Genomic DNA, 19,396 nt, shown 5'->3' with positions numbered 1-19,396 from the left:
TGAGGTCTGGAGGAGAGGAAGCATACAGGCTGAAAGAAGGGAAGAAAGATTGGATGCACAGTCAGAAAAAGAAAGTGCAACCAGAGACTCATGAAATCACCAGACAACAAAGGTAGGAAAAATGATTTTATTTTAAATTTAGTGATCAAAATGTGTCTGAATTTATATCTGCTGTCTATATTTTGCACTATGGCCCCCTTTTACTAAACCGCAATAGTGATTTTTAGCACAGGGAGTGAGAGCAGCGCTGGGCATTCAGCGCAGCTCCCTGCCCAAAAAACTGCTATTGTGGTTTAGTAAAAAGGGAAGGGGGTATATTTATCTATTTTTGTATGGTTGTTACTGAGGTTACACTGCATAGAGTCATCTGCCTTGACCTCTTTGAAAAACACCGGAATAGGAATGATAATTAACATTTTCTCTGAGTACAATGTGCTTTGTGGGTTTTTTAAAAAAATTTTATTGTTGGTAGATCATTTTGACTTGGTCATTTTAAAAGTAGCTCGCAAGCCCAAAAAGTGTAGGCACCCCTGTCTTACGTGAAAGGTCCAAAGTTGGACTTTAGACGTCCTAAATGGTGACTAGAACTATGTACAACACTCAAAGTGAGGTTGTACCATGGAACAATACAGAAGCATTATAGTGTCCTTGGTCTTAATTATCTTTATCTTTATTTAAATTTGATATACTGCTAACAAGGCCTAAAAAGGCATCAAGGCATTTACATAAAATGGGACTCATAATAAAAAAAAACCAAAAATGTACAAAAGTGGCCTAAGTCAGCACTTGGACGATCAAAAAAGACAGATCGTCAAAGTACCGATAATCAAAACTGGTTTTAGATGTATCTAAAACCAGCTTAGGCCTTTCCACTGCCTCTGTACACCCAGAGTGAAAAGGGGCATTTTTGGAGGAGTGGATATGGCCGACTTAGACTTAGTCATTTGATCGCAGCTGCCACGATCATCTCAGAAGCCCAGACAACCCGTCCCCCCGCACTAGTAACGATCATGGCAGGAGAGATGCCTTAGGCACATAGGCCAACTGAATCTTTGGTTGGCCCATGTGCCTAAGGCCCCGCCCATAGGAGAGGCATTAGGCAACTGGCCCAATTCCAGTTGGCCCAGGTGTCTAATGCCTATTCTATGGGCGGGGCCTTAGGTGCCTGGGCCAATCAGGCACTAAGCTCCTCCCTGGTGCATCCCACAAAGCACCAGGAAGGAGCAGGCCTGCCATTTAGAGGAAGGCGGGTCTGCTGGACAGAGGGAGGACCTGTCCATCCGGACATCTATTAAGGTTAGAGGGAGGGGTCTGGGAGGGGTTAGGGGGGTTGGAGTACGCAGTCGGGGAAGGCTGGGAGGTTGGGTACGCAGTCGGGGAAGGTTGTCCGGCAGGAGGGCTTGGGCTCCCTCCTGCCGATAATCGGTGCGGGGGGTTCTTTGGCAGGAGGAAGCAAATGACAGCCCTCCCCCAGACAAATCGGCACCAGGGACCAACCTCCCCCTGTGCCAGGCGAAGTGTCGGCAGGGCTAGGGCAGAGCTTCCCCTCCCCTCGCAACAAAAAAATGTTCCACTGCCTATGGATATAGTTCTTGAGTCTAACCCCCTGAAGCTTTATTTCTTTACCTTGTGTTCTAGGACATTCTTTCCCCTGAAAAGGCTCACTTCTTGTTCCTTTTTGTTTCTACTCAATCCAGCAGACTTCACTTCTCATTCGTAAAAGGCTGAGGTCCTGATTTTGAGAATATTGTTAATGAATTAGCATGAGCTAGATTTGTACGTATGCAAATCTAGCTCATGTATATTCATTAGGAATACTCCTAGATGCAGGTCCTCAAGGATCATTATCGAACCCCATTAGACTTTTGGGTATCTGAATGTCTCTTATCACCTCTTCTCCCATCTTTCTCCCATCCTGTATCTCCTTTGAGGCATATACTGTATATTTAGGTCCAGGACTTCTAGTCTTATCTCATATAACTTTTAGTCCAGACCCTGCAAAATTATTGCAGAATTCCTTTTGCTCACCACCAGCCGGTTTATGTCTTTTAGGACCTCTGATCTCCAGAAAACAAAACAACATTATGAGAATCAGAAATACAAATGCCAGAATAAGTTTATAAATCACGGATATTTATACTCAACAAGTTACTCAGAGTATCTGAAATATAAACATGCTACTTCTTAAAATGATGTCTTAGGGCTGCTGGTACTGAACAGCCTACTTTGTTTTGCCCTCAGGAAGCTCATTAATAGTAATTTTTCTCTCTCTCTCTCACATAGGAATACAAAGACCTAAAGTGCAACAAGTTACCATAAATTTTCCTAAAGAGTTTATGACAGAACATTTTTGTGCCTAAGATTGACAGGGGCACGCAAATCCCCACGCAAAAGGGAAAGAAATGTGATTGCAGCTTGAAAAAGAGACAGCTGAGGCATAGTAAAGGTGAGCGGTGGCACCCCTCCCCCACCCTCTTCCCTGTCCCCCCCTACCACCCGCACACCCCCTTCTCTTTCCCTGTACTTGTATAACTTCTCCAGCATGAGCAGCATGCCCACATCAGTGTCCGTTTGCCCTTTGATGTCATTTCCTAAATGCGAGTCCCGGAAGTGACATCATAGAGAGCACCAATGCCGGCGCAGGCAGCAACCTTGCGCCGGGGAAGTTATAAAAGGTGCGGGGGAAGGCAAGGGTGCATACGTGTGGCAAGGAGAAGTGTGGAGGAGCGTAGAGGAGGAGGGTTGCCACGCCCTTAGAAAGACCGTGCCCATGGTGGACTGCCTCCCTCCGCACCCCCATATTACGCCACTGGGCTGAGGGGAGATATGATTGAAGTCTACATAATTCTGAGTGGTGTAGAACGGGTACAAGTCGATCAATGTTTTACTGCATCAAGATTTACAAAGACTAGGGGGGACACTCGATAAAGTTACAGAGTAATACTTTTTAAAACTAACAGGAGGAAATATTTTTTCATTCAGAGAATAGTTAAGCTCTGAAATGCGTTGCCAGAGGATGTGGTGAGAACGGTTAATGTAGCTGTTCTTAAAAAAGGTTTGGACACGTTCCTGGAGGAAAAGTCCATGGTCTGCTATTGAGACAGACATGGGAGAAGCCACTGATTGCCCTGAATCGGTGCCATAGACTGCTGCTACTATTTGGTTTTTTTGCCAGGTACTCGTGACTTGGCTTGGCCTCCATGAAGTTAGGATATTGGGCTAGATGGACCATTGGTCTGACCCAGTAAGGGATCTGAACTTAAAAGTGAAGCCCAAATTCTTTCTTTCTTTTAAAATGACCTCCTTCTTACTCTTTACTAGGAATATACACACAGCACAAATACTTTCAGTTCATTGGAAGACCTATTGGCTAATTTTCAGATGTGTTTTAGTTTATTTCCAATTGTTTCAGGCATCCACACTTTTGTACACAGGTAGAAAAAAATGATGTGTGGAAATCAACTTTTCACATCGTAATCCCTCAGTTTACTTGCATGAAATTAATGTGTGCAATGAGTGTGCATCCCTGCTCTTCACAATGTCTCAAAACATGCTGTGTTAAGGCTACTGAAACGAAGCAGAAAAAAAAAAGTACAGTAGTCAATCTGGGCCATCTTGTGATTTGCTTTTGTTTGCTTAAGGAGAGCGAATGCCTTTCTTTTTCCCAGAGACAAAGAGCTAAATATGTCATTTACAGCTGCTAGAGTTTACATCAGCCGCCCCGTTTCATCAATCCTAACCTCCTCCTGCCCCCACACACCATGTGTGGAGCTAGAATTCCCCCCAGTGTTAGTGTAAGCACTGGTAAAAAAATAATGAAGGTTTTGTTTTTCACGAGAGAATAAAAAAACCCGATATAAATATAAAGATAATGAGGAAGAAAGAAAACAGTCAAGAGAGCTAAAAATTAGAGAAAAGAACAAGAGGAGGACAAAGTAGATGAAGAATTAAAAGTGGGAGATAATGTTCAAAAGGAGAGATGGGATCTATAGAGTTTAGAAGTGCAAGAAACATTGCAGCCTCTGAGGATCAGATAAAGAAAAGTTCCTTTGTACTCTGGTTTATTAGGCAGGTAAAGGAAATTCTTTTATTTTGTCAGAGTTCCAGGCAGACAGATTAATTTTGACTTCTTTAAAGCCCTTACATACCCAGCAGCTGTTTCTGTAGCACATGCTCACTCTATACACAGAAGGTACGTATGTGCCAGGATCAAAGATAAGTCATCCAGTTCTCATTTAATCTGAAACATAAAAGACAAGTGAGTTCAGGTCGTCGATACCAGCCTGAGACAGGCAGAAAGGGGCAAATCTATACAGGTTACCAACATTTAGATGTAAAAATGCACACAAAATGGTCGGCACTAAGGGCTATTCTGTAACTATGTGGGTGGCCGGGAGGGCTAGCTCAAGAGATTGTGGCTCCCCAAACCAACTTTTGTTTTTGCCCACCCCCCACTTCCCCAACAATGCCCTGCCCCACCCCATCCTTGCCCCTCTCCTACCTGTACAGCATCACTCTCTCTTGCCCCTCTCTGCCACCCTGTGCAGCATATCTCTCTAGCCCCTCCCCCCAGTACACCATCTCTGTCTCTCTCTTGCCCTTCTCCCAATGACATACCTAGTGTGACACCCAGGGCCAATCATTTTTAAACCCTCTTCCTCTATATGGAAAGTTATTTTTATAATTAATCCGCAAGTCAGGCAAGGGTGTACCTAGAAAAAGGCAGCATCTTAAACACTGCAGTGAACTCTAGAACATCAATAAACTCGTAAAACAAAAGCCAAATTAGTTCAGATCAATCCTGCAGAAACAGAAAACCATGTCTCTTTCATACACTCAGAACATAGATACTAGAGAATGACACGGTGACAAAATTCATCACCGTTCCCGTCCCCGCGGATAACCGCGGGGAAAAATCCCAGTATGGAATAAGTAATCACAAGCTAAAAATAGAACTATGTAGACAAAACACCACTGTAACAGTGGCACATGTCCCCTAATACTGTGCAAAATATAAATATAAAGATAGCAGATGAAAATGTGAAAAAATGACATATAGTCACCACTTTACAATAAAACAAAAAAAAAAAATGGAAAATAAGATAATACTATTTTATTAGACTAACACATTTCTCAATTCACTTTTAGAGGCCACAAACTCCTTCTTCAGGTCAGTACAGTAACTGCTGTTACGGTATCCTGTCTTGTCCTGACCTGAAGAAGGGGGTTGTGGTCTCTGGAAGTTAGTCAAAAATGTATTAACATTAGTCCAATAAAAAGATCACCTTATTTACATTTTCTATTTATAAATGTTTACCAAAACAGCTTCAATATTATTTTATCCTACAGAAAAAATAATTCTTTACCTTTGTTTTCTCTGGTTTCTGCTTTCTTCATTTTCTCTTCACTCTCTTCCTTTCATCCATTGTTGGCCCTCTTTCTCAGCTCCATCCATCCACTATCCTCACTCTTTCTATACCCCTTCCATAAATTATCTGCCCTCTCCCCTTCCATCATAGAAACATAGAACATAGAAAACATAGAAACATAGAAATAGACGGCAGATAAGGGCCACAGCCCATCTAGTCTGCCCACCCCAATGACCCTCTCCTACCTTTCTCTGTGAATAGATCCCACGTGTCTATCCCATTTGGCCTTAAAATCAGGCTGCTGGCTTCAATAACCTGAAGTGGAAGACTATTCCAGCAATCAACCACCCTTTCAGTGAAAAATAATTTCCTGGTGTCCCTGTGCAGTTTCCCGCCCCTGATTTTCCACGGATACCCCCTTGTTGCCACGGGACCCTTGAAAAAGAAAATATCTTCTGCCACCTCGATGCGGCCCGTGAGATACTTGAATGTCTCAATCATGTCACCCCTCTCTCTGCGTTCCTCGAGTGAGTACAGCTGCAACTTATCCAGCCGTTCCTCGTACGGGAGATCCTTGAGTCCCAAGACCATCCGGGTGGCCATTCTCTGGACCGACTCCAGTCTCAGCACATCCTTACGGTAATGCGGCCTCCAGAATTGCACACAGTATTCCAGGTGGGGCCTCACCATGGATCTATACAATGGCATAATGACTTCAGGCTTACGACTGATGTCTCACTGACGATCATCCCTAAGTCTCGTTCTGCTTCAGTTCTTGTTAGGATCTCGCCATTAAGGGTGTAAGTCTTGCATGGATTTTGGCTGCCCAGGTGCATGACTTTGCATTTTTTGGCATTGAAGCTGAGTTGCCAGGACCTAGACCAGCGCTCCAGTAGGAGTAGGTCGTGCATCATGTTGTCGGACATTGAATTTATGTCTGTTGTGCTTTTGCCCACTACATTGCTTAGTTTGGCATCATCGGCGAATAATGTTATTTTACCTCGCAGCCCTTCTGTCAAGTCTCTTATAAAGATGTTGAATAGGATCGGGCCCAGGACCGAGCCCTGCGGCACTCCACTGATTACCTCCGTCATTTCGGAGGAGGTGCCGTTCAGCCTGTGCCATCCAGCCTGTGCCCCCTCTCTCCTTTTTACATGATTCACTCCAGCTTCACTCCCTCTCCATTTTTATCTCTCTCTGTCACTTCCCCTTCCCCCATGCTATGGCATTTCTCTCCTCTGCTTTCCTTCCTTCTTTCCCTTCCAACCCCACCTCACTCTACCCCACCTCTTGGTCTGGCATCTCTGTCTTCTTCCATCTCTCTCTCCCTTCCCCCTGTGATTTGGCCTATCTCTTCTCTGCTTCTCTTCCCTCTTCTCTTCCCTTCCCCTCCCCTGTAGTCTAGCATCTCTCTCTTTCCTCTCCTCTCCCTTCTCTGGTCTTCCTTCTTCCCTCCCAATTTGGCTGCTTCCCCTTTATGCCTTCTTTCCTCCAATTAGGTACTATACCTTCTCTCCTGATGGGATGAGTACCTCTCTCTCTCTCTTTTCTCCTCCAGGCTACTACTTGCAATCTTTGAGCCATCGTCAGCATCACTCAGCTGAACACAATGTCTTTGGCAACCCTGGAAACTTTACCCCTGCTCAAACTTCTTATTCTTGCAGAGGCAGGACGCTACAGAGTGAAAGCTGCCTAACCCATGGGTCGGTGATGTCATGGGCCAGGGTATTTGGTGCCCTTAAGCACTGGCGCCCTGAACTAGAGCTCACCTAGTCCATAGGTTAAGCCGGCCCTGGTGCCCAGTATTTACATACCAACATTTAGTTGTGTGCCCAGTCTATGGTAAGTGTACACGCACACATCTAAATGTTGCATATTAGCACATATCTTAGAGATTCTATAATTAATGTGTGCACATGTGGGACTTATCCATGCCCTGCCCATGTGTATGACCCCCCCACCCCCACCCCCACCCCCTTGCAGTTGTGTGCTATAAAATTTAGACATTAACTTTATAGAATAGTAACCTGGTACAGTTTATTTATTTATTTTTATTTATTGGAATTTTTTTTAAACTCATGTAAGTGTACATTTAAGCCAGTAAGTGCCAATTACCACCACCTTAATGCCAATTATAGCCCCTTAGGACTAGATTCTATATCAAGTTTTATCAAGTATATTAAGAAATTTTTTTATACCGCTCAATCAAACTTCTAAGCGGTGTACAAATAAGTGCTAATGAGGAACCAAAGACACAGGATCACATAGGTAAAGCTTGAGATAGGTCACAAGACAAATATGGCATAACATAAAAATGAACGGGCACAAGAGGAAAGAGGGAGGAACTACAATAATCAAGTAAAGTTAACATAAAAGGTAGGTATGATAGGAAGGGAATTTAAAAAAAAAAAAGATGATAATTAAAATTTTTAAATTTAAAAGTTTTAGCCCTAATAAGGGCAGTTAGGTGTCAAAAGCATCTTGGTGCCCACAAAATTGGCATTGAAAAAAGGTTAGGCGCCATTTATAGAATAGCACTTGACGCTGAGAACCTAACTTTAGGCACAGATATTTACACCAATCAAACCCTGGTGTAAATCCTTGTGTCTAAATTAGGTGCAGAATCCTCTTATTCTATAAGAGCACACACACATCCCATGACCCTTCCGTGACCACATCCCCTTTATGGAGCCATGCATAAAATTTATGCACAGATCTGGACGAGTACATATGCAGTGTAATTTTTAATGGATGGCAATTAGACCCGATAATTCAATGTCTCGCAAACTCTCTGGATCCACAGCACTCTAAACTCGGGGCTGCAGCTGAAGGGCATCCAGAAATGTGTAGAGGTTGATGCGATAATGTAATGCACATGCGTGATGTCATCATGCCGACATCTGCGCATGTGTGGAGGCCCTCCAGACGAGGTCCTGAGCCGCCAGTGTATGGGGAGGGGGAGAGGGGGTGCTGGTTGAGGAGAGGCGCAGACAGGAGGAGAGCTGCCGGCGAGGTGGGCAGGCGCCAGCTGACTGCTTACAGGACATGCCTCTCACTACGAGAGGCACATCCTGAAGGCTGTCAGCCCGTGCCTTTGCTCCTCACAGGCGTCTCACGGCACAGCGGGAATCTTGGACTGCACACAGTTGCGATACACTACAATAATTGATTGTTAAGAGCTCAATTATTGGCACTAAATTGGCTTATTTAATTAAATTATACTTGCAAATTGAAAGCAACCTAAATTTGCTTGCGTAGTTTTTAACGCCTTTTATAAATTAGGCTGCTAGCACTAATTAAGTCAGTTAAGTATTTAAGTTGTACATGTGCAATTTTGTGTCTAGTGCGCATAAATGGGGACTGGGTAAAACGCGGGCCCCGCGGATCTTAACTGTACGCCCTTAAAAATCTGTTCAACTCGGGAGTATATAGGATCCATGAGGTCCGCGGGAGCTAAAACCAGGACCCCTGAGGACCTGAGCATGCAGTTAAAATCTGCGAGGTCCACAGCCAGCAAAGTTTGAAGTTTAAAAAGAGGATCTCGCGGACCCCACAGAATTAAAAGCGCATGACCTGTGATGCACTAGGAAGGGCCTTAGGTGCCTGAGCCAATCGGAGCCTTAGGCCTCTCCCAGTGCATCACAGGTGCACCAGGAGGTGGAAGGGCTGCATTTTAAAGAGGTGGCCCTTTAGGCAACAGGGAGTGGGCATCCCTCCTGTCTGATTTTTGACAAAAGGTACGGGGCGGGCGGTGGTGGTGTCAGGAGTTCCTTGGGCTGAGGGGGGGTCTGACTCGACCCCACTAGACCATCAGGATTTTGTTTTAGGGTGGTGAGAGTGGTTGGGGGAGCTTGGTATCAGGGGGTTGGATGTCAAGGGGTCACGACCTAACCTCACTGCCATTGTCATCTTACTTCCCTGCAGCAGGATCCATGAAGTCTGCAAAAGTTAAAAAAGGAGGATCCCTGCGGACAAAGAGAGAACAAGTGGGGAGTGGGATAGAGCATTTCTACCTTGGGACAAACCAATTTTTATTTCTATAAATTCAAAATAATAAAAAGAGCACATGTATAAAAAAAAGTCCTATGGAGGCCGAAACACGGACCATGTTGGGTCATTGGCTGGATCCTTTCAATATAAGGATATTACGTCCATAGTACTTTTTTTTATACATGTGCTCTTATTTATGTGCTCTTGTATTTATTTTGAATTTATAGAAATAAAAATTGGTTTGTTCCAAAGTTGACATGCTCTATCCCACTCCCCACTTGTTCTCTCATTGTTGGATTTTACGCGGGGTTTCTGTTCCTTCTATTTTGCTCTATATATGGATCCCTGAGGACCCCATTCCAAGGCAGCTTTTTTTTTAAGGCCATGCGCTTTTAGTTCTGTGGGGTCCCCGAGATCCTCTTTTTAACTTCAACCTTTGCTGGTTGCGCACCTCGTAGATCTTAATCCCATGTTTAGGTCCGCAGAGATCCTCGTTTTAGCTCCCGCGGACCTCACAGACCCCGCTCATCCCCGAGGTGAGCATATTTTTAAGGGTGTACGTTTAAGATCCACGAGGTCCTCATTTTACCCAGTTCCACATAAATATGCACTCAATGTTATAGAATGAGGGGAAAAATGGGTACCAAAATATCTGAGCCCTATATAGCTTAAGTCAGGTAGACCTTTGCCATCTGTACTGCCAACTTAGTCTTCTTTGGATATTTTGCATTTGTTTAACACATGAAAGTTCTCTAGTATATTCACACATTCACATTGTTTATAATCACAAATGTTGGAATATGTTCATCATTCAGAATCACTTCCTGTAAATCCAGATGTCTTGAAAAGAAAAACTTCAGGCATGTTTAAATGGGTTTGAACTGCATTGTGCAAGAGTACTAGCCCCTTCAGAAACTGGGACAAAAAATTTCATGGTTGATATTATGTCAAGAACTGCCAACTATGATAATTTTAGGTACCTGGGACTGATAGAAAAATCAAATGTACAGTAGCACTTGAAACTTGCAAGATAACTGATTCAAGGAGCTGATGGACTGAGCCCAGCAAAGATATGTGACATGATGAAGATCATAAATAAGGAGACTGTGCTCAGGCACATCCCAAAACCCGTGGAGGGGCATAATCAAAAAAAGCGTCTAAGTCCCCTTTTAGCCTAAGTCCTTAAACGTCCTTGTTTTGATTATGGCCTTCCTCTGCCTAAACGTCCAATCACCACTACGTCTAAAAGTACACCCAAACCACGTCTACACTTTTCAGCCATAAAGAAACAAAAAAAATGCCTAAGCCACAAACGTCTAACAGAAGGGTTTTTAGGCAAAGGAGGAGCCAGTCCTTCGCCTAAAAGCTGGATTCTGTAACCGGTGTCTGTCAAAAACAACACCAGTTACAGAAACCCCCCCCCCCACACACACACACACACACAACGATCCAGGCAGGAGGTTGCTCAAGCCCTCCTGTCAAGTCGAACCGCGACCCCCCCCCCCCCCCCCCCGACAACATCGGGGCAACAGGGAGCTCAAGCCCTCTTGCCCCGGCCAACCACGGCACCCCCAACGATATCGGGGCAAGAGGGTGCCCAAGCCCTCTTGCCTCGCCGATTAACATCGGGCAAGGAGAGAGCCCAAGCTCTCCTGGCCCCAGCGACCCCCCCCAGGAGGGAGCCCAAACCCTCCTGGCCCCGGCGACCCCCCCCCCCCCCCGCAGCTACTTGAATGGGCCAGGAGGGAGCCCAAACCCTCCTGGCCCCGGCGACCCCCCCGCCGCTACTTGAATGGGCCAGGAGGGAGCCCAAACCCTCCTGGCCCCGGCGACTCCCCCCCCCCGCCACTACTTGAATGGGCCAGGAGGGAGCCCAAACCCTGCTGGCCCCGACGACCCCTACCCCCACCCCGCACTACATTACGGGCAGGAGGGATCCCAGGCCTTCCTGCCCTTGACGCAACCCCCCTCCCCCCAATGACCGTTCCCCCCAGAACCCCCGATCGCCCCCCCCAGCCGACCCGTGACCCCCCGGCCGACCCCACGACCCCCCTACCCCCAACTCCCTTCCCCGTACCTTTGTTCAAGTTGGCCGGACAGACGGGTGCCAAACCTGCCTGTCCGGCAGGCAGCCAACGGCAGAATGGGGCCGGATTGGCCCAGCCGTCCCAAAGCCCCCCCCCCAGTTGCACCCCATGGCCCCGCCGCTCACGGGGACCACCAGCTCAATGGACCTGGAGGCTCTCCATGACCCAATCCTGATGTTGAGGGAAGGTTAACCACACCCGCTGCATACCTCTGGCTGTCCACATTCCCAGCCGGGGCACCTCCTCAGTCCTGCCTACAAGTCCTCATCCCCAAACCTGGCTCACCCAGGGGCACTTCCAGTGGTGCCCCCACAAACTCCAGCCCAGCTCTGTCCCTCACTGCCCCAGTTCCAGCCCCTGGGGCCCATACGACCTCTCCCCTGTAGTCCCGGCGACCTGCCTCTGCCCCTGCAGGCCGACTCTGCGCACCCTTCTGATTGTCCAACCTCCCCAACCACCTCCAATGCTATTGCAGTTTGTGCACTGACCGACTACAAGCTGTCTGAAACCACCATGAACACAGCACTTGCCCTGCAATGCTGCCTCAGAGGACCAGTAACCATTTGGGTCCTCTGAGGGTCCCACCTAAATATCCCCTCCCATAACTCCCTTCAGCCGTGGCCTCCCGCCAATCCGGAGTCTTTTCCTCAGCGGGAAAGATTCCCCCCTACCAGGGCCCTATCACCCTACCTAAACTATCCTTCACCTCCCCCTACTCCCACCCAGACAGGTGATCTTGCGGGCCTCTCAGTTCCGCGTTAAAGTTGCCTGTCGAGATGGGCTCTCGAGCTTTATAATAAACAATTATACTGAGCTGTGACTGATACATGGATGTTACAGTTTTATTATTTGTCTTAATATTAAGACAGTCCAGGCCATCAAGTTGTTAGTCTTTGACTTGCGATGGGGCAGGTAAAATGCACCCCTGCTATTCTCCTAATACCAATAGATAGCTAGTTGAAGCATGTTCAGAGACTAGAGATGCATTTTGAAGTTGCGGCGTAGTGGTGGGGGTGGTGGGCTAATCATTACCTGCTTGCAGGGAAAAGCTTGAATGGGGATTGAAAAAGGAAATGGGATACAGAGGAGGATCTGTGTGGCTGGGAAGGTTTACATATATCTTGGTGGATATATGTAAACCCTTTCCAAGAAGAATGCTACATGGTGTTTTACGGCAAGGCTGTGAATTCAGGCACCTATGAGAAAGGATAACTCGAGCTGCAGGGACCGTCCTTTGCAGCCGGCCGTCACTGTTCCCCCTATTCTGGCCCCACCCGGGCTGCTCCTGGGCTCTGGCGTGCGGGACACTTTGGCATTGTGGCTGCAGGCAGGGAGGCGATGCAACAGCTCCACTGAAGAGGGAGGGCAGAGCCAGGGCTCCCAGAGTTTACGGATCCTCTCACACTGGCACTCACTGGCTTCCCACCAACCTCGCTGGCAAGAGCAATTTGCAGGAGATCGGCGAGCTGGCACCACAGCGACCTGGAGGGCAGCGGCTGTGCCTCTCCCTCTCCTCCTTCGTGCCGAAGCCACATCTGCGCACAGACGCTTTCAGGTGTCCTGGTGGAGGAGATCGGGAAGAGGTCTTGGAGGCTCCAGTTTTCGGGGGGGTGTTGGTGGGAGGTAGGGGCGGGTTTGATTGGCGATTGACCTGGACGGGAAGGGAGAGTCCCGGAGAGAGGTCCTGGAACTGAGCCGGGGAGCGATGCCTGCAGCCCGGATCCGCCAAGCTCCAGCACTCGTGCTCCTCCTCGTCATAATGCTGATTGCTTTCAACTTTGGGAATTGCAATGCAGGTAAGGAATTTATACATTCAAAATGTGTTGGTTTTTTTTTAAATGCACTAAGCCTTCTGGAAAAGAGGTGAAAAAAATAAAAGTGTTGCATCTTCTTGTCATTTTGTACAAGATTTGTTTTGCTGTTTTTATTCCTGCATATAACTCACAAACCAGAGGATCCACTTTAGACTTTTAATAACAGGGTGGAAAGGAAGAAAATGCAGCTTTGCTCTCTCAAAAGTAAATATATGTGCCTTAAAAATAATCAAACTGATTTATAGAAGGGGAAGATTTTGATTTGGGAAATGAGGGGACCAGTTTAAAAAAACAAACAAAACGAATTCCTGACCTATCATTCTTGAAATAAAAAGTTTAATGTGTGAACTTTGTTCCCCTCCCCCACTCGAATTAGGAATATTTCAGTAGGTTACATGTTTTATTCGTAAGTCTGACTGCTTCTAAGGTTATGTGCAAAAGGACACCAAGCACCCCCCTTCAAATGTAGTAAGAGCTGCTTATTTCAGGACCCTCATCATCAATGAGGTCACTTATGGTGACACTTAGGGACGGGCGCCCTGAATTAGGCTGAGGCCAGAGTGGCATCCTAAATTTGTGCCTTGTTTCAGCGATCTTTGAAGACTTTCCCAGGGTTTATCGCTTCACTGCTCAACTTCTTTACCTTCTGCTGCAGGTTGTGTGAGGGCAGAATAAAACCAGAAATAGGAGTTGCAAAGAAGTGAGAGGTAAATCAAAGATCAACCGAGGTCTGAGGAACCAGGTAATCAAACCTTCTGGTCCTTGATTGCCCTTATTTAATTTTTTTTTTTTTGTTGCTCCAAGAGCAGGACCACAAGTCCGGCTTTGCCAGGCTCTTTCGGCTTCTAAATCTGACTGCGTCGTGTCTGGTACACAAGGAGTCCGCGGCAGTGTCTCATTACAGGCCATTTGGCGTATCTGAATTAAAGACCTAGCTGTGTGGAAGAGACAGTAATTGAACTAATTGCCCACTTTATCGCTCCCACATTCTTCTGCACTGGCTGGGGGGGAGATGAAAACATGGGCTTCGTCGTGGCCTGCAATGTGCTATGTTCCGAGATGCTGGGCTGGGCTGAGCTTTCCTAGAGGCTGGTATATCGTGCCTGGCATTCTAGCCTCGTCATAAATTACAGGGTTGCATTAGTCTGCCGTCTTGCATCCTCGTATTAGTTAAAAAAAACGGACACAAACTGAATTACAGTATATGATAAGGCAGGCAAATGAGGTAGTACCTGACCAAGGGCACCGCATACCCTCAAAGTTACTATAGAATAAAACAATTATACTGAGCTATTAAGGATACACGGATGTTATAATTATCTGTCTACACATCAGTTTCCACCCTGCTTTTTAAGGCAGCCCAAACCCTCTCCTCTGGGCCCTTACGTTGTTAGCCTTTGGCTTGCGATTCCTCACGGTACACCTGGAGGAATAAGTAAGGGGCAGGTAAAATGCACCCTTGCTATTTTCCTAATACTAAATTGCATCTCCTACTTCAGTCTACTGTAGGTTGCTAGTTGAATCATGTTCAGAGACAGAGATGCAGTTTGAAATTGTGGTGCAGGCGTTGGAGGTCTTATCATCATCGCCTATCAGGAGAAAGCTGGAATAGGGGCGTTGAAAACAGGGATACAGAGGAGGATCTGTGCGGCTGAGAAGGCTTTACTTATGTTTAAGTGGATATAATGTAAATCCTTCCCAAGAAGAATTCTAAATGGTGTATTTCTGCGAGGCTGTGAATTTGGCCATCTTATGTGAAGGGATAACTCGAGCTGCAGGGACCGTCCTTTGCAACCGGCCGTTGCTGCTTCCCTTGCCTTGGCCCCACCCGGGCTGCTCCTGGGCTCTGGCACGCGGGACACACTTTGGCACTGTGGCAGCGAGCAGGGGCAGGATGCAACAGCTCTGCTGAAGAGGGCAGAGCTGGGGCTGCCGGAGTTTAAAGACCCTGTCCCGTCGGCACGCGCTGCGTTCATGCGAACATCGCTGGCAGGGGCAATTTGCAGGAGGTCGGCGAGCTGGCACTGCAGAGACCTGGAGGGCAACCGCGGTGCCCGTTCCTCTCCTCCTTCGTACAAAAGCCACCTTTGTATCCCAGAGAGGGAGACAGACACTTGCAAGTGTCCTGGTGGAGGAGATCAAAGCCCAGGGCTGTGGAGAGGTCTCGGAGGCTCCGGTTTTGGAGGGGTGGGTTTGATTGGCGATTGACCTGGACGGGGAGAGGAGCAAGAGAATCCCGGAGAGAGGTCCCGGAGCTGAGCGGTAGAGCGATGCCTGCAGCCCGGATCCGCAATGCTCCTGCACTCGTGCACCTCTTCGGATTGCTGATGGCTTCCAACTTTGGGATTTGCGATACAGGTAAAGAATTGCACATACAAAATATTATTTTACAAAATAAGCTTTACATAGCTCTTATTGCGTTGATGATTGTGCAGTTATTAGATTGATTTCATTTAGCAGTTTCTGGAAAAGAGGTGAAAAATACCAGTGTTGCATTGTTGGATAAGACTTGTTTTGCTTCTTTATTTGGGGGGGGGGGGGGGGGGTTCTCCTGCCTGTAACTCACAAACCAGAGGCTCTGCTGTGAACTTTTAATAACAGGGTGGAAAGGGAGAAAATATGGCTTTGCTCTCTCACTCCAGGAGTATTGCAGATGTGAATTCTTTCAGAAGTAAACATATATGCCTTAAAAGAATCCAACTGATTATAGAAGAGGACAAGTCATTGCCCCATTTACAAAATAAGTACCTGTCTAAAATATGTAAACTACTTTGATTATAACCACACAGAAAAAAGGGATATATCAAGTGCTATCCCCTTTATCCCTTTATAGAAAAGGAAGATTTTTATTTGGAGATGAGGAGACCAGTTTAAAAGACAAACTTTTGACCTATCATTCTTCTAATAAAGTTTGTTGTGCATGTTTTGTTCCCCTCCTTCACCCAGATTCCTAATATTTCTGTAGGTTACTTATTTTATTTTTAATCTGACTGCTAAGGTAAACTATGTGCAAAAGGACATCAAATACCCCTTCAAATGTACGGCCTCTTTTACAAAGCCACGCTAGCGGCTGCGCTGCGCTAACGGCCCCGAAGCCCATAGAGATTTAAAGGGCTTCGGGGCTGTTGCCGCATGGCTTTGTAAAAGAGGCCATAAGTAAGAGTTGGTGTGTTTGAATTAGGGTGAGGCCAAAATGGCATCCCAAACTGGTGATCTTAGAAGCTTTAAAGGTCTTCAATTTTCCAGTCCTTTAAGCTTAGGAGAGGGTGCTGAAAAGTTCTCAGCCCAACCAAGACGATAATTTATTTATTCAATTTTCTATACTGCTCTCCTAGGGAAACTCAAAATGGTTTACATGGATCTATTCAGGTACTTGAACATTTTTCTGTCCTGGTGGGCTCATGGTCTATGTAGTGTACCTGGGGCAATGGGGGGATGGATTGAGAGAATTGTCAGGGTCACAGCATGGGTTTGAACCTACAAGCTCAGGGTACTGAGGCTGTAGCTTTAACCCCTGTGCCACACTCTTCCCCCCCCCCCCCCCTTGGATATGGCTCAATCAAATGATCTGAAATAATGTCATAAAACATAGAATTTCATTTGCAAATTTGGCACTTGAGGAAATAAAATAGCATTCTTTTCAGCTACAGGGGGCAAAGTAATGCTCAGAATTTAGGAAGCGGGTTGGTGGGGCCGAGAACTTTCCAGCACGCCTTTATTTTCGGCAGCAGGCTGCTGTGATCTCAGAATAAAATAAAAAAACATAACTAGGAGTTGTAAAGGAGTGAGGGGCAAACCAAAGATCAACTGAGGTCTGTGAAACTGGGCAATCAAACCTTCTGGTCCTTAATGGCCCTCATTTTTTTTTTTTTTCCTTACAACATGCCTGGGCTAGTCTGTTGCGCCGAGAGCAGGAGTAGAAGTCCGGCTGCCAGGCTCTCAGCTCCTGAATCTGACAGCTTTGTGTCTGATACACGAGGAGTTTTCGGCAGTGTCTCATTACAGGCCATTTGGCTTATGTGAATGAAGGACCTAGCTCTGTGTAAGAGACAGTAATTGAACTAATTGCCCCCTTTATCACTCCCACATTCTTCTGCACTGGCTGAGGAGGGAGAGGGAAGGCTGGGCTTCATCTTGCCCTGCAATGTGCCATGTTTCAAGAGATGCTGGGGAGGGGGCAGCTGGAAACGACAGGCTGGGCTGAGCTTTCCTGGAGGCTGGTATATCCTCCCTGGCGTTCTCTTAGCCTCGGAATAAAACAGTCATTGAGTTATCGGATGAATAAAGTCTTTTGAACCATTGGATGAATAAAAGGACATTTTTGCAATAGCTTGTGTTCACCAGTCTTATTAGGACAATTCCACTCTTTACTTTGTGCTTTTGTGTTCTCATAGCCTCGTCATAAATTACAAGGTTGCTTCATATTACCCACCTAGTATCCTCTGTTGGGGGAAAAACAGACATAAACAGAGTTATATGATAAGGCAGGCAAATTAGGTGATAAGTGGCCAAGGCTGTTATATGCCCTTAAAGTTACCATAGAATAATTATACTGAGCTGTGATGGATACATGGATGTTATAATTATCTGTTTGTCCGAATATTGGTTTTCATCCTGCTTTTTATAATATTAAGCATCTCCTCTGGGCCCTTAAGTTGCTAGTGTGATTCCTCACATTGGGGTGCTACTCTCCTAATACCAAATTGCATATTTACTATAGGTAGCTAGTTACATAGAAACATAGAAAGATGACGGCAGAAAAGGGCTACAGCCCATCAAGTCTGCCCACTCTACTGTCCCACCCCATTAAGTCAGAGTGCTGCTCGACCCACGTAGAAACAGAGATGCTTTGTGAAGCCGCAGCATAGGGGGTGGGGGCTAATCATCGCCTGCTTGAAGGGCAAAGCTGGGATGGGTGCCTTCAGAAGAGGAATGGGATACAGGGGAGGATCTGTGTGGCCGAGAAGGTTTTACATATGTTTTGGTGGATATATGTAAACCCTTCCCAAGAAGAATACTAAATGGTGTCTTTCAGCATGGCTGTGAATTCAGGCACCTTATGAGAAGGGATAACTCAGGCAGCCTGGATTGTCCTTTGCAGCCCATTAATAAAGCTTAGAACAAAGGTGCATTCATAAAGAAATAATAGGCCTGGACCTTGGTAGGAGTGGAGGAGCTTCAAATGTAGGGTGTGCAGGCTATGGCAGTTTTGTTCAGCAACTTTTCTTACACTTGATTTGCTATTTATTTATTTTTTTTTGATGTGGCTGCACATGTTATTTCCTGCTGTTGCCATTAATTTTCTACAAAATCACCGGAAAAGGATTGGTGACTTTGGGAAGGACAGAACAGATTGGTGTTGATAAACATCCTTCAGTAGTGTTTTGGATTTGTTTATTTTTGCTTTTTTGGCCATCGAGTATGTACGTGTGCAGGTGTGGTTTAGCCTTTACCGTGTTACTCTGTAATCATGATATTATTGAGGAAGATCGTTAATTCGCGGATGCGTTTAAGGTGCCAAAGAACAACAAATTTCATGAATGATGACCAAGACCCAGTTTATTAAAAAAAGAAAAAGTAAATCATAGGCCCTCTTTTACTAAGGAGAGCTAATTGATTAGCGCCCGCTAAACGCTAATTTGATTAGTAAAAGAGGGGGGTTAGTGTTTGTGTGTGCATAAATATTTACATAAAGAGAACTTTTTTTTCTAAAGGGATGAATGAATGTGTACTGGCCGACCCCATTGGAAATACGTGTGCCTGTATCTGTATCTATATATTCCCTGTGAAAGTTCCAAGTGCTCTAAAACCTTTCACAAAACACAGCACCATTGCCTTTTCTCAGATGGCCTATAATTTTGCCACTTTAAAGGTAAACTGCTTAATGTCAGGCTATTAAGAAATTAAACATGTCAGCATATGTCTTTTGAGTAGAGGCTGGAAGCATTAAAAATCAGTTTGCAGTCCTGCACTTCTAGCAAGAATAATCGATTCATGAAAGGGGATAAAAAAAAAATCTATATGTGGAGGTACATATTTTTCTGGCAGACTTCGAGCTTTGCCTTTACACTGCTTGAGCATTGCCTGTGGATCAACAATGCTTCCTAGCTCTATTGGAAATTATTAGGCTGTAGAT

The 19,396-nt window shown here is 45.9% G+C and overlaps 1 protein-coding gene across 4 annotated transcripts in view; it reads left to right on the top strand.

The window, feature by feature from the left end:
- Positions 1–13,098: 13,098 nt before the first annotated feature.
- The window catches only part of UNC5B (unc-5 netrin receptor B), a 387,265-nt gene continuing 380,967 nt past the window's right edge, over positions 13,099–19,396 (top strand). For 3 of the 4 annotated variants that reach the window (XM_033941792.1, XM_033941793.1, XM_033941790.1), the window contains exon 1: positions 13,099–13,242. In XM_033941792.1, coding sequence (XP_033797683.1) covers positions 13,152–13,242 — 91 coding nt within the window. In that variant the 5' untranslated portion in view covers positions 13,099–13,151. Of the gene's footprint in view, positions 13,243–15,105; positions 15,619–19,396 lie in introns of those variants that run through there. The other variant, XM_033941791.1, reaches the window with a different exon arrangement.

The sequence above is a fragment of the Geotrypetes seraphini genome, chromosome 4 (assembly GCF_902459505.1).
Source record: "Geotrypetes seraphini chromosome 4, aGeoSer1.1, whole genome shotgun sequence".
In the NCBI taxonomy this organism is placed as follows: Eukaryota; Metazoa; Chordata; class Amphibia; order Gymnophiona; family Dermophiidae; genus Geotrypetes; species Geotrypetes seraphini.
Note: the sequence above shows the minus strand (reverse complement) of the source record. Positions and strands in the feature narration are given on the sequence as shown.